The sequence below is a fragment of the Sus scrofa genome, chromosome 11 (genome assembly GCF_000003025.6).
Source record: "Sus scrofa isolate TJ Tabasco breed Duroc chromosome 11, Sscrofa11.1, whole genome shotgun sequence".
Classification (NCBI taxonomy): domain Eukaryota; kingdom Metazoa; phylum Chordata; class Mammalia; order Artiodactyla; family Suidae; genus Sus; species Sus scrofa.
The window spans coordinates 64991328-65006807 of NC_010453.5; the positions used below are offsets into that span (position 1 = coordinate 64991328).

General features: G+C 46.7%; 1 protein-coding gene across 1 annotated transcript in view; it reads right to left on the reverse strand.

Annotated features, from left to right (window-relative positions):
* LOC100738425 (multidrug resistance-associated protein 4) overlaps positions 1 to 5357 on the reverse strand; it is a 135616-nt gene extending 130259 nt beyond the window's left edge. Inside the window, exon 1 of the mRNA XM_021065400.1 lies at positions 5207 to 5357. Within this exon, the coding sequence (XP_020921059.1) occupies positions 5207 to 5280 (74 nt within the window). The 5' untranslated portion in view covers positions 5281 to 5357. The remainder of the gene's footprint in view (positions 1 to 5206) is intronic.

Below are 15480 nucleotides of genomic sequence, written 5' to 3' on the forward strand. Positions count from 1 at the left end.
AGGTTCTTGGGGAAACATTCCAGAGGGTGGGCGCCTTATGCTGCTGTTCTCTGCAAAAGCCTTTCACAGGCAAAGAGAGCACCTCCTGGCCTGGCCACTGTGACCACAGTCAAACAGGAAATCTGAGGAACCTCTACCTTCAGGGGACGATGTGAGCCCCACTGGGCCACAGCCTCCTCCTTACTGTTCTCCTTTCCCCCACGCACCTGAACCGATGCAAAGTAAGTGCCGGATAAACCAAAATACTTGCTACTTGACACAATAATAAACACAATATGCCCAATATGTGACCTCATTTTTTTTTTCTTTTTGGGCTGAACCCAGGGCATATGGAAATTCCCAGGGATTGAATCCTACACCACAGCTGCAGCAATGCTGGATCCTTAACCCGCACTACCTGGCTGGGGATGGAACCGGCAATGCCACAGGACAAGCTGGATTAACACACTGTACCACAGACAGAATTCCAGACTCCATTTATTTTATGTCCCCAAAAAGGATACGAAAAAAAGATATTTCACCACAAAAAATCAGGAAGATGCATATATTTAAATCAATTATCTCTCCTAATTCATAAAAAACTTATTCATGGGGTTCCTCTGTGGCAAAGAAGGTTAGGGACAAGGCCTTATCGCTGCTGCAGCATGGGTTTGATCCCTGGCCCAGGAACTTCCACGTGCCTGAGGAAGAAACAAGAAGAAAACAAAACAAAACGAAAAACAATTTATTCGGAACAAGGTTCCTACTTCATTTGGAACCTCCCCAAAACTTGCTAACTTTTTTTCCCCAAAGTCACCACACAGCACAGTTGTAATTTTTAGACATTTTCTTCTCCTGAAGACTCTTTCAGCACAGACCAGCTAGGCCCCCCTCCATCAGGCCCAGCCTCAGTGTGGTTCGGTCAGCTTGGCTCAGGTGTGAAGTCCTGAATAGCATCCTCCATGATTGCTTCCTCTGGTCCCCGGTCCCTTGGAGTCATGACTCTTGCGGTCCACCTATCAGACGCAAGCTGTGCCTTCAGTTCCCCAGAGGAATAAGTCATTGAAAACACGGAAAGTTATAATAAAAGGCCCTGTGTCCACGGAGTAGCATTTGATGCATTTCCTTCCGTTCCACTGAGAGAGCTGAGGATCTTAAGACACTGATGCAGCATCACAGCCCTTTTATTCTCGCCAATGCGTCTCCCAGCAGGCTCCAGGTTGTTCTTAACAACCTGCTTTAGCGCTTCACGTTTCTGCCCAAGTTTCTTTCTCTGCAGGCATGGCCAGCAGATTTTTCTGTATCCTCATGAGGCAGAATAATAACTCAGGTCCTCAGTGTAGGAGCATATGGGCTTTGACGCATTCTTTGATGTGGCTGTTGATTAATGTTTGTAGCTTAAGGGCTCCAGGGAGTAACATCCCACAGGCCTTGTTTACTCTAGGGAGTGTACCCACGCCCAGATGGACATTAATCTCTAACACCCTGCGCTCAGTTTATGGGAAGAAAAGGGCAAAGAAACCATGAGACTTACGGGACATTTCTACCCCAAGACCCCAAGTGGACAAGGACTGATACAGGTAACTGGGCAAGGCCAATGGGAGAAAACCACATCTTTCTGGACCCCGTGATAGTACCCCCCCATATTTAAGAGATAAAAACCCCTATAAGACAATAGAAGGGGCGGCTCTTCTCCCCTCCCCAGCTGTCCTGGGAGCTGTTTGCTTTCCTGTAATAAAGACTTGGCTTGCTTGCTGCCTGTGTGTTCATGGAGTTCATTCTTCGGCTCCATGAACAAGAACCTGGATCCAGGAACATCTTTCCGGCATCACTCACACAATGAGGCAATTACTTTCTCTTCTGATTTGGCTGTGCCCATGGCATGTGTAAATTCCCAGGCCAGGGACAGAACCCATACCACAGCGGCAACCCAAGCCGCTGCAGTGACAGTGTCAGATCCTTAACCCACTACACCACAAGGGAACTCCAGGCAATTACTTTTTTTTAGTCTTATTTAGGGCCGCAGGTGTGGCATATGGAAATTCCCCGGCTAGGAACTGAATCTGAGCTATAGCTGCTGACCTATACCCCAGACACAGCAACGCCAGATCCAGGCCTAAAGCACTTATAGAAAAACCCCGAAATGCTAAGTCTTTGCCTCTAATTCAGCAGAGATCATAAAAGGGACTGAATTGGGGAGCCTAGGAGGGGAAGCTGGGCTTCAGGTCCCAGAGGAAAGCAGCAAACATCTTTATCCATCCACCCCACAGGGTTTATACTAATATGTTCAATTGGTGAATAGAGCAACTGGCTCAGATTGGAACTGGACCAAGTTTAAGATCGCATGGCTGTTCATCAGTCAGGACAGTCACCACAGAGTTTGAATCGCTCACGGACAGGGTCCTCCCGTCAGGGCTGTGAATCCAGCTTCCTCAGCCTCTGCAGAGCCCAAGGGCAACAGGGGAGCCACCCATGCCCTCGGAGTCCACGGCCCGCTCTCCCTCCTGGCCCACTGCAAAGGCACTGCAGTCAGCTCATGGTCTAAGCGAGTGAAGACGGTGAAGGTCTGGGTCACCTGTGGGCCTGCAGGCCTCTCCACCTGACCCAGAACTTCCCTGGGGCCTCATGGTCCCCTGGCCTCGGCTTCCTGTTCAGCTGGCCCTCTCTGCTGGAGCTAAGCGCCTTCACTGGCTGGACACACACATCTTCAGGGGACCCCTATACTCCCCCGGACTGGACCATGACAAGAGACTTCCCCATGACTGTCTTCATTACCCCAGTTCCCACAGCCCAGCGGGACCACCCAACCCAGACGCCCACCCACCGGGCCTGTCAGGTGCCACCACATGGAGGACCCACTCTCCCTGTAGCTCTCACGGCCATCACTTCATGAACAAACCACGGGTCAAGGGTTACCTTAGGAGAATACCTGCTCAAGTGGGATAGCAATAGCAATAGGTTTGCACTAGTCATTACTTTTGGCAAAAGTTTAGCCAATACTGCCATGACCTTGTCTAAGCTCCTGCCCACACTCCATGGCACAGGGGAGGGGCACATTTTATGGAATATGAACTTCAGCTCCATCAGGGCAATCATATTATTTATCATCCAACCTAAGATACTCCGAAGAGTGAAACAGGGTATGGTTAATCAATACAATATGATAAGGAGTGTAAAGCAGGATTGTCCTGGCAAAGCAAAAGTTGAGCCACCTGGCACTGGTAAAAGGAAAATTTCAATTCTTTTTTTTTTTTTTTTTTTTTGGCTGCACCTGGAGCACGTGGACATTCCCAGGCCAAGGATCAAACCCACACCACAGCAGCAACCCAAGCCCCTGTAGTGACAATGCCAGGTCCTTAACACACTGAACCACAAGAGAACTCTGGAAAGAAAATTAAAGAAAGAAAAAGAGAAAGATAGCAGCTCTATAAGCTCAAGCAATCAAAAATTTTACTGCTAATCTGGTTTTGTATCAAATCAAGATACTTTGTTTTGGGGGAGAAGGGGCAGGAGGGAGGCTGCTACACCAAGTCATTTCCTTCCAAAATAAAAGATGCAAGTGCAATGCATAGAATCATGGCCTGTCAGAAGACCTCGCTATAAAGAACACAAAATCTTTTCCTTACAATTATACAATTAAGCCAAAAATCCGTCAGGAACCAGGGGACACTTCAGAAATAAAGATTGGGCCAGAACACATTGCTAAACCTATGAAAGAAGCCATCACCTGTAGGATATGCGCTATGCCTGGGAGGTGCACTTCCTAAGAGATTTAAGAATCAAAGAGAATTTCTGCACAATCTAAGGAACAATGTAGTTTATATAAGCCCCACCTGTTCTGTTCCTGGATCACACCAGCTCCTCAAACTCAATGTAACTCTCCCTCCCCTGCCTTCCAAGGACCTTGGCCACATTCAACTTTCAACCTCTGAAGCTCAGACAGTACCATCCTCCCCACTTGCTAAGCTGTACTGCTTTGTGTCCAGGAGATGTTTTAACCTCTGTGCATCTCAGTTTCCTTAGCTGGGGAGAGAAAGAGGCTACAATTGGCCAAACTTTTACAAATGTTATTTGGTAACAAAGGACTCTGCATGATATAGAAAAGTATTCCTGAAAGCCTCAGCAGGTCCTGGAGTGGTCAGAGTGGCTGTGCCAGGAGTTCCCTTGTGGCTCAGTGGGTTAAGGATCCAGCGTTGTCACTGCTGTGTCTCTGGTTATAGCTTACATCTGTAACTCCAGTTCCATCTCCAGCCTGGGGAAATTCCACATGCCTCAGGGGCAGCCAAAAAACAAACAAACAAAACCTGAGTGGCTGTGCCCACAGGAAGTAAGACACTGCCTCCTACTGCAGAGGTAGGGGTGCTGAGGAGGAAGAGGCAGGGGAGGGGCAAGGCCTTCCCCTGTTGATCCTCAACCCACATCTTCAAAGATCACCAAACCTCACTGCGTGTGGATATTGGTGGAACCCAGTAAATGGGGCTGATTTTCTGAGGAGGGAGGAGGAGGAGCAAAGACAGTTCCAGAGAACCCAGGACAAGGCAGGAGCTGGAGGCAGAAAAGGGCTTGAGGAAATGAGCACAGAAGTAGCAGAAAGTGGGGAGCGAGATATCAGGCCCAGCTCCCTGAGCCCCAGCGGGCTGAGGAGCTGCTCACTTCCTGCCCTGTGACCACCACCCCGGAGGACAGGCCAGGGACATTAGTGGAAGATGGCAACTGGTCCAGGGCACTAAATAGATAAAGGAAGCTGTTCATAAGCTGCTTGCTTAGGAGGGGAAGCGTGCAGCTTCAGTTCAGAACTGCGAACTCCCGAACTCCAGAGCAGTAATGGGGAAGCCGGCTACCCACAGAGTAGGGGGCGGGGAGGGGGCGCAGCGCATTCTCCTGCTGGGTGTAGAGTCCCCCTGGGCAGCCCTGGTTCTCCGCCTCTCCCCCTCCTGCTCCAGCTGCTCCCCCTGCTCCTCCTCCTACAGGCTGGCGGGGCAGAGAGAGGAAAGGCCAGACACCAGGCGCCCCTCGGCGCCAGGGCCCCCTCCCCGGCCCTGCTCCTCTGCCCCCGCGCGCCCAGGCGCAGGTGGGGACCACAAGACTGGCATTGGGCCGCGCCATTGTGGGCGGGAAGTCTGGCGGCCCAGGCACCTGCGGGAAGCGCTTGCTCGCCCCAACCCTCTCTGTTTCCTAAAGGCGCGGGCGCTCGGCGGCGGTGTCACAACTCAGGTGGGGCGCTCACCAGAACAACAGGCGCGAGCAGATGTTCGCATCCCCCAGCGGGTTGTGCTTCGGCTCCGGGTACACCGGCAGCATCTTGATGTTGACCGCCGGGACGAGTGCGGTCTCACTGCTCCCGCAGCGGTGCTGCTCACGCTGCTCCCAGAAGGGTCGGCAGGCCGGCGCGGGGGTCGGCGCTGTGGGCGCTCAGGAAACACTCGCTTCAGGGAGTGGAGCGCCTGCGGTCCGCCTCTCAGGCCGCGCCGCCTCCCGGGGCCGCCGGCTGTGCGCCGCTGCCTGATGGGCCCGGAGCCCAGAGCAGCGGGCGCGTGCGGGGGCAGCGGGGCAGAGGGGTGGCCCGGCGGAGGCCGTCCTGAAGGTGCGAGGCGAGGCTGTAGGCGCCTTCGGATGGAAGTGGTAGACCTGCCCCAGGACCACGCCTGGACGCCAGCGTGCTCGCACCTGGCTGCCAGCTCTGCCTTAGTTCCTGCTCCCAGCCCGGGTACCCAACCGGAAGGTGGAGAGGGAAGGCGTGGTATCTGCCCGCCCCTGCAGCTCAGAAACACCCCCGCAGCGTTCTGAAGACCCAGAGAAAGCAGGCCAGTGGCCTTAGCAGTATACTCTCTGGGCACCCTGCCTTCATCAGGACCAAAGTAGGATGCTCTGGGAGGTTCTCCAACCTGCTGCCAAACAGTTGACATCGGACAATGGCTGGATTTAGCACAGATCATGTTCATAAAGTTGCAAGACCCAAAGATACATTAACAGGATTAGGAGAACTCAAATGATTTTGGAAGACCACCTTCCAAAAGGCTTTTGGCATCTCACATTGCTGCCTTGTGCAGGGGAACCTCTTTGAGCTTTTTGCTGATCTTTTAGATTGAGAAAGGGGAATACAGCGAGAGAGACAGCCTTATGATAGTTTTCATCATGTGCTCAGAACCTAGTGGAAGAACAGTGGTATATGGAATAAAACACCAATTATGGGCATTTCAGGGAACATGACTGCCCCTTGTTCTTTTCTTTTCTTTAACTGTCTTTAATAGACAGTTAAGCTGAGGCTTTGCAAAACTGCTACATTTTCAAGAAGGTCAAGAGAATTTGGGCTACTGTTAATAGGGTCTAGTCCAGTAAGAGCACACTGAGTGGCCCATCAATGAAATCTTTGCCAGACCTGGGAATGAGTATTCCCAGCACTGTGGAATGAAATGTCCCCAAAATCATGGTCAGGTTTATGACACTGAAGGGGCCCTGCCAACTGAAAACTGGCACTTGTCATCCACCTCTACAAGGATTCAGTCAATAGCCACTGCAGTCACTGACCTTCAGCATCCCCTGAAGGGAACACAGGGTGGGCATCAAGACTGAGGCACTCTGTGCTCTGGGAAAATGTGTTAGGTAGGATGGATAGGGACTCGGACCCGGGTGATTCAAAACAGGCCATTTATCGTTTCCAAGAACATGAGGCCTGCGATCAAACAATGAAGACACATGCAGGTACCAAAGGAATGCTCTTCAGGGCATTTCCCTATAACCTTTGTCCCATGCAAGTAAGGCAGCCCTGCCTGGAACCAATCAGAGACTTAAAACACGCCCCCCATACAGAGATCAAAACAACCTTCAGCCCTTAGGCACCCATGACACAGGGGGGTTGGGACAGGAAATTAGTGGGTGAGGGGAAAGAGAATAGGAGTCCCCAAACATGTCCACAATATAGGAATATAAGGAGAGACCCAGTTGCAGCCAGCGCCAGTCCCTCCTCAGGGCAGCCTGCACACTCTGAGGGTGTAAGTAAATAAAAGTCTCTGTACACTGCAACCTGACTCTTGATTGCCTCTCCTTGCATGGCCATGCAATAAACCTTTCTCTACTCCAAACTCCGATGTTTTGCTATGTTTGGCCTTTCTGTGCGTCAGCACACGGACTGGTGCTAACAAGGCCAGGGATGGAAACCACATCCGCATGGATATGACTTGTGTTCGTTACTGCTGAGCCACGAGGGGAACTCCCTGCACTTTTATTTCTAACGATGCCCTATTAAAGAAGGTATTATTATCCCTCTTTTACAGATGAGAAAGATGAGGCTCAAGAACAGAACTTGTCCAAGGATTTAAAAGCCATACATAGGGGTTCCCACTGTGTCACAAGGGGCATTAGCCTGTTGTGGCCCCCTTCACCCGGAAAAGCAATTAAGCTCTTTTTCTCCTTCACCCAAAACACTGTCTCTGCAAAGGCGGACAGAGGCTGAGTTTTAGCAACAAATTTGGAGGACTCCTCTGGGATCTGTCTGCGGGCAGGTGGCCCCACAGGGCTCTCGGCTTGATTGGATGCGCTGAGGTCTCTCTCCACACCAGGCTCCCTTTGGATAAGTGGAGGGTTGCAGGACCCTTTTGGAGGCCAGGTTGCTGAGTGTTTCCTGCCACAGGGCCAGCCCGGAGCAGACCCGAATGGCTATCTCAGAAGCTGAAACTCTGTGGTGGAGAAGTTGTTGGAAGGCAAGGACCACCCCAGCAACCACAGAGGCTCCTCTGGCCCTGAGGGAACTCCTCCTTTTGCCTCTGCTCCCGCAGACCCAAACTTCCAACTTCAATAAACCTTTTTGGTAAAGAGAAAAGTAGCAGCTGGGACGTCAGGACGCCTCTGCCAGTATCTGGGTAATTCCCCCAGCATGCATTCCGAGGTCCCCTGGACCTTGTCCATCTGGGGAACCTTTGGTTCCTATTTGGGGATTTTCCTTTTGGGAGATCCCATCTGTAAGGCATGGCTTGGACTCAGGTCCCAGGCTTAGTGGTTCTTGGAAGCCAATTTGGGACTTTGAATCTGTGGCTTCCTTATGGCTGGTGAGTGAGGATTTCAGTTGTGCTTTCCATTTTGTGCTTGAGTATTTAATTACATCTGATGGTACTCTGCAAAGATTGTAACAGGTTCTAGCCTACGCGTCAGTTGTGTGAGCTAAGAACAAACAAAGCCAATCTGGGAAATTTCTCTGAAATGCCATCAGGCAGTCCCCTGGGGAAGATCGCAGGCAACTAGTCCACTTAGATCCATGAACCAATGACTAAGATACCATGACTGGCTTAGCTGGAAGAGACTGAGGGGTCTGGGCTGAGGGCTTAGGTGAGAGGCTGATCTGACACCTTTCCTCAATCCATGCATTAGTAGAATTTGTCAGGATAAAGGTGAAGGTATTACATGAGAGTCTTTGCTCCAAAGAAAAAAGACTCCTCCTGGCCACTTACAGTTTTCTCAGGTTTTCTCATGGGTGCAAGAGTCCTCACACCATGCTGTGATCCCATAGGGAAACTCATTAATTAAAACCTGCTCAGCCAGGGACGAATAACACCTGGCCATTGGGCCATCTGAGCACCTGTGGGGTCCTAGATGCCCCTGGGAGACACGCACGAGAGACTGAAGCAACGCTGGGCGAAAACCTAGAGGAATTAAGCTCTTAAGCAGCACACTGCCCACGACACAGTGTCATAAGTAGACTTTAACCCTGACAATTTCAACTTTAAAATGAGAAATAAAATCTCACACAGAAAAACGGGGAACACCAGAAAGCTAGGCTCTAAACCTCAACCAGATTTATGCGTATACAAAACTTATACTTGCAAGCAGCTACTTAATTTTTTGCCCTAAAAGTAGTCAAAATGGGCTTTTATTGCATATGCAGTTATTAGAGGAAGTTAGCTTGAAAAACCAAATCTTTTCAGAATTGGCGACTCTGGTGGGACATCCCTCCTTGCCATGACTGACATGATGACCACCCGGGGCACCTGAGGACCAGATCCAGTTGCTGCCACCTGGACCCTTTGGTCCCTGGTCTCCTGATGTGGACAACTGGCCAGAGTGTCCTGACTGGGTGAGGGACAAGAGATTTTTGACCTTTTCCCCTTCCCTTCTCTCAAGCTGGCCTCTTTTCCTCCCTTGGAAACCTTCGAAGACTCAAGATATTTCTGTTTACTCAGTTGAGTAGTACTCAGGTCTGAAGGTTCTGTGTCTCTGTAGGTTTTCCGAGACTACAACCTTGACTTGAAGGGAGCGTCTGATTAAGATGACCACACCTGTGTGATGTGTACTTTATGCTCTGTGTTGTCATTCGTGATGGGCATTCTGCCTTGTGAAATAGGTAATTCTGGTTCTGTTCCACTGCAGCGCCCTCTTGGGTGAATTCTGACTGGAAAGAGGCTAAGACTAAGGAAAAAGAATATTTTAATGCTGTATGGCCACAGCATTATTCTTCAGACTCTAGAGGAAATTGGTTTGGGTGAGACTCTTCTGAAAGTTCCAAAACTGGTTCTTTGTGCATATGCAATTGTAAAAAGCAAGCTTGAGAAAGCTTCTTTTCAGAATTCTGAATTCTGACCTTGCGGGAAGACGTGCTTCTGGGAGAACTTGCTTTTCTCACCCTGTGCCTTGAGACCTGGGCTCTCAGAATCACTTTTCTAGATCATCTCCAAATCCTGCGACTGAAACAAGGAAAAAGAATTTTATAAGAGAGTGAGTTTTATATTGTGATACTTGATTCATGATTAAGTTTAGAAAAAGAAGCTGTGAGATTTCTGCTTGTGTTGGTCTATGTGTCTGTGTGTATTATATGTATGTCCTCACCTTTGGATGGTATCAAAATTTGTCAATGAACTCTAATTATTTGTCATAAAAAACTAAGTGCTTATATAAATTCTCAAAAATGCAGAAGGAACTGGCCAGAATTAATTATAGGTTCAGGTGAACTGGGGAATATTCAGGATTAAATTAATATCTAGCACTAAAGCTAAAGTTTGTTAATATAATTAATAGAGACATGTCTTTAGATTATCAACATTAAATATAATCCCGTATTGTACCTAGGTTTAATAGAAGTCAAATGAGATACTGAGACATCATTCACTAAACAGAAACGAAAGGTATCTAGATCTAGGACTATTGCTTGGTGCCACCCCGAGATGTTCTCTATAAGGAAAACACGTTTTAGAAATTAGAAAAGACAGTCCATGGTTGCTTTAGGAAAGTAGGAAGTGTGTTTTTAGTAAAGAAGGAATAAGGAATGGAACTGCGTGTTACTAAGGGAAAAGAAAATAAATCTGCCTTGTAGCTTGTTGCTCTGGATGGAAAAATAAGGGACAGACAATCTGGATACAGAAAGTGATGCAAGGTGTGGGGGAAGTGGATTCTGAGAAAAGAGTTTTGTGCATGGTCAGGACTAAGTTTAAAATAAATTTAATTGAGTAAATTAATTTTAAAAGGTAAGCTGGTGCAAAACTTGAACTTGGCTTTTCTCCCTCTCTGCTAAAAGAACAACATCTTCTTGGGATGTAACTTTTGACAACAGATTATGTGAAGTCCCTTACCTTTAAGTGATCTGCATTTGCTTTTGAGATCTCATAACTTTGGCGTTCCTGTCGTGTCTCAGTGGTAAAGAAACCCAGCTAGTAACCCTGAGGATGATGGTTCGATTCCTGGCCTTGCTCAGTGGGTTACGGATCCGGCATTGCCCTGACCTGTGGTTTTATGTCACAGATGCAATTCGGATCCCATGTTGCTGTGGCTGTGGTGTAGGCCAGCAGCTACAGCTCCAATTCAACCCCTAGCCTGGGAACTTCCATATGCTGTGGGCGCGGCCCTGAATATACAAAAACAAAAAAAATAAAAATAAAAAAGACACTGAGATCTCTTGTAACTTTAGAGGCCATCCACAGTGGCCTCTCTCCCTCCAGGTTGGATTGGCACATGCATCCCGGGTTTCCCTTGGGTCCCAAAACATAAACAAAAAACTCTGCAATTTGCCAAACTGCTAATCTACTAGATGGACTCAGTCAGTTTTCAGATGCTTTGGTCATTCGATCAATTTCTTTGTTCCCAGCATAGGCCTGGAGAGAGTCACTCTCCATATAGAAGCTCTGGCGAAGTTCACCCAAAAAGCCTTAAATGATATCCAGAGAAGCATCACCTTGTTAAAGACTGAGGTCTCCCTGATGAGAAAGGCAATCTTGCAAAACAGAATGGCCCCAGACATCCTCACTGCCTCTCAAGGGGGAACCTGAGCCATCATTCGCTCAGAAGGCTGTACTTTTATACCAGATGATTGTGGAGAAACCTCTGCTTTGCTTAAAGAGATGAAGGCCCAAGTACAGAAAGTACATGATGGGAAGGCTTAGGCCTCTGAAGTAGTGACTCAAGTTTCAGACTGGTTTTCTGACATACTGGGCAGGATTCCACAGGGCATTCGTTCAGTTCTTTCAGGAACAATTAAATGTTTTGTCTTAACCCTTCTTATAGGAATAATGATTTATGCCTCAATTAGACTACTTCTATGTTGTATTCCATACTTATGCAAAAAAGACTACAAAAACTACCCTTAAGTCCCCATCTGAATGGCATAATAACCTCATTCCTTCCGTGAGAAGATCCCCCATTCACCACCCCTGTTCAGCAGGAGGCAGCCAGGCGATCATGATGCCCGTTTCCCGTCTTCCATCGAAATGGAAGGAATGAACTAGCAGTGGGGAAATAATGTGAGGCAGGTACCTCATGCACCTAAGAAAGGAAATTATATTCCTTACTTTTTAAAATTACTTAATGATTTGTGTTGCAATTATAGGTGTACAACAATCATCACAACCACATTTTACTGCATCTCCATCCCTTACCCTCAGTGCATCCCCATCCTCCAACCTGTCTCATTTGGAAACCATAAGTTTTTCAAAGTCTGTGAGGCAGTATCTGTTCTGCAAAGAAGTGCATTGTGTCCTTTTTTTAGATTCCACATGAAAGTGATAGCATTTGATGTTGGTGTGTCATTGTCTGACTGACTTCACTTAGCATGATAATTTCTAGGTCCATCCATGTTGCTGCAAATGCCATGATTTCTTTCCTTTTAATGGCTCACTAATAGTTCATTGCAATAGTATAAGAACATTATAACAATTGTATAACAACATTGTCTAATTGTATAACAACATTAGAACAGTTGTAAATATCTATGCACCCAACATAGGATCACCACAATATAAAGGCAACTGCTAACAACCTTAAAAGGAGAAATCAACAATAACACAATAATAGTGGGAGAATTTAACACCCCTCTTACAGCAATGGGCAGATCATCCAGACAGAAAATCAATAAGGAAACACAGGCCCTGAATGAAGCATTAGACCAGATGGACTTCATAGATATTTATAGGACATTCTATCCAAAAGCAGTAGAATAATACACTTTCTTCTCAAGTACACATGGAACATTCTCTAAGATTGATCACATCCTGGGCTAGAAACCAAGCCTTGATAACTTTAAGAAAATTGAAATCATATCAAGCATCTTTTCTGACCACAACACTATACGACTGGACATCAACAACAAGAAAAAAACTGCAAAAAACACAAACACGTGGGGACTTAACAACATGCTACTAAACAACCAATGGATCACTGAAGAAATCAAAGAGGAAATGAAAAAATACCTAGTAGCAAATGACAACGAAGATACGACACCTCAAAACCTATGGGATGGAGCAAAAGCCGTTCTAATAGGAAAGTTTATAGCAATCAAGCCACCTCAGGAAACAAGAAAAAGCTCAAAGAAATAACCTAACTTTACATCTAAAAAAGCTAGAGAGGAGTTCCCGTCGTGGCGCAGTGGTTAACGAATCCGACTAGGAACCATGAGGTTGCCGGTTCGGTCCCTGCCCTTGCTCAGTGGGTTAACATCCGGCGTTGCCCTGAACTGTGGTGTAGGTCGCAGACGCGGCTCGGATCCTGCATTGCTGTGGCTCTGGTGTAGGCCAGTGGCTACAGCTCTGATTCGACCCCTAGCCTGGGAACCTCCATATGCCGCGGGAGCAGCCCAAGAAATGGCAAAAAGACAAAAAAAAAAAAAAAAAAAAAAAAAAAGATTAATTTAAAAAAATAAAAATAAAAAAGCTAGAGAGAGAAGAACAGACAAGACCTAAAGCTAGTAGAAGGAAAGAAATCATCAAGATCAGAGCAGAAATTCAATGAAACAAGAAAACCATAGAAAAGATCAATGACATGAAAAGCTGGTTCTTTGAAGAGATCAACAAAATTGATACACCTCTAGCCAGACTTATCAAGAAAAAAAGAGAGAGGACTCAAATCAATAAAATTAGAAATGGAAAAGGAGAAGTAACAACAGACATCACAGAAATGCAAGAGATCATAAGAGACTACTATATGCAACTATACGCCAATAAAATGGAAAACCTAGAAGAAATGGACAAATTCTTAGAAAAGTACAATCTTCCAAGACTAAACCAAGATGAAATGGAAAAGATGAATGGACCCATCACAAGTACTGAAATTGAAACTGTGATTTAAAAACTTCCAACAAACAAAAGTCCAGGACCAGATGGCTTCACGAGCAAATTCTATCAAACACTTAGAGAAGAGCTAACACCTATCCTTCTGAAACTATTCCAAAAAATTGCAGAGGAAGAACACTCCCAACTCATCCTATGAGGCCACCATCACCCTGATATCAAAACCTGACAAAGATACCACAAAAAAGAAAATTATAGGCCAAATTCTCTGATGAACATAGATGCAAAAGAAAATTATACTCCTTATATTTCTTTTAAAAATGACTACTGTGGGAATTCCCATTGTAGCTCAGTAGTAATGAGCCTGACTAGTATCCATGAGGTCACAGGTTCAATCCCTGGCCTCACTCAGTGGGTTAAGGATCTAGGTTGCCATGAGCTGTAGTGTAGGTTGCAGGCATGGCTCAGATCCCAAGTTGCTGTGGCTGTGGTGGTAGGCCAGCAGCTGCAGCTCCAATTTGGCCCCTAGCCTGGGAGCTTCCATATGCCACAGGAGTGGGCCTAAAAAGACAAAAAAAAAAGGAAGAAAAGAAAATGAGTAACCTCTAAGTTAAATAGCTTAGTGTCCTTTCTTGTGTTTCTCCCTGGCCTAGTTGCAGCCTGAATACTCTCAGGCCACCCCTTTTGTTCTTCCTCTCCTCTCAATCTGGTCTTTTTCCTCCCTCTGAAACCTCTGATAATGGGAGTTCCCTTCATGACTCAGCAGTTAATGAACCTGACTAGGATCCATGAGGATGTGGGGTCAATCCCTGGCCTCACTCACTGGGTTAAGGACGTGGTGTTGCTGTGGGCTGTATTGGTGTAGGTCCCAGTGCTGGATCACATGCTGCGTGCTTGGTAGGCTGGCAGCTGTAGCTCCAATTTGACCCCTAACTGGGAACTTTCACATGCCAAAGGAGCAGCCCTAAAAAACAAAACAAACCTCTGATGACCCAAAATATTTCTGTCCAGTCCTGAAACAGAGCCGGGCCCTCTAGGGCACCTGGAAGAAGCCTTTGTGTCCCCCGTTCCTTTTTCAGGAAATAGGCCTCATTCAGCCTCCTTGACCTTCCCTGAATTCCAAAAGGCAAGTTCAAACAGCTGCTCATCAGGGAAGGGAGTGGGAGAACTAAATTCATGAGCGAAATCCATGGAGAGCATTCTCAAATGAACAATAAGCCTCAGATTCCACAGTATGATGTCTCAAGAGTGACCAAGTTTCTCTGTCAACTGCATTGTAATCAGACCTTAAAAGTGCTTTCTTAAGTCTTTTGTCATTATAGGCAGTTACTGTCTTTATTCTAACACCTTTGCAAAAATGCTTGCTCCTCAAGGAGAGCTATAGAAAAGACTTTTGAAAAATACAAGTTCCTGATTTTCAGACCATAATGCTGAATCCAGTGCTGAATGACCCCTGCACTGGGCTTAACAAGAGGACTGCTGACAAAGTCACACTCACATGGAGGAAAAGCTACACCAGGACAAGAAGAACACATATACCAGGAGAAGTAGACAGCTGGCCCAAGATGCTGGACCTGACTCGTATGTTGATTTATAATGTTTCTCGACTTCTTGAACTTTTGCATATGAATCAAATGTTCTTCCATCAGGAGCACCATCCTAGGGTAATTTTAAAAAGCAGTCCAATTATTGGGTTGTGGCCAATTACCTGTGCCTAGTACTCTGGCTTAGCTTGCTGGATTCTTCATCTCCAAGGCTCTGACTGAGTATCTCCTAGAAAATGTATTTTATTACTGGCTGAGATTTTTGCACCTGGCCAATTAAAAATACCTGCTGCTCTGACCCTGCTTGAAACACCCCCTTCTAAAACTAGTTTGAAGCAGGAAGCTATTGGCTTAAATATTTACTTAAACTCTATTACTGTTATTAGCTGTACTGTTGTATTTCAAGATTATTGTTTCTTATATTACCAAATGAGCGAGTGAGCCTCAGAGAAAAATCATGATGACTAGGAGACCGA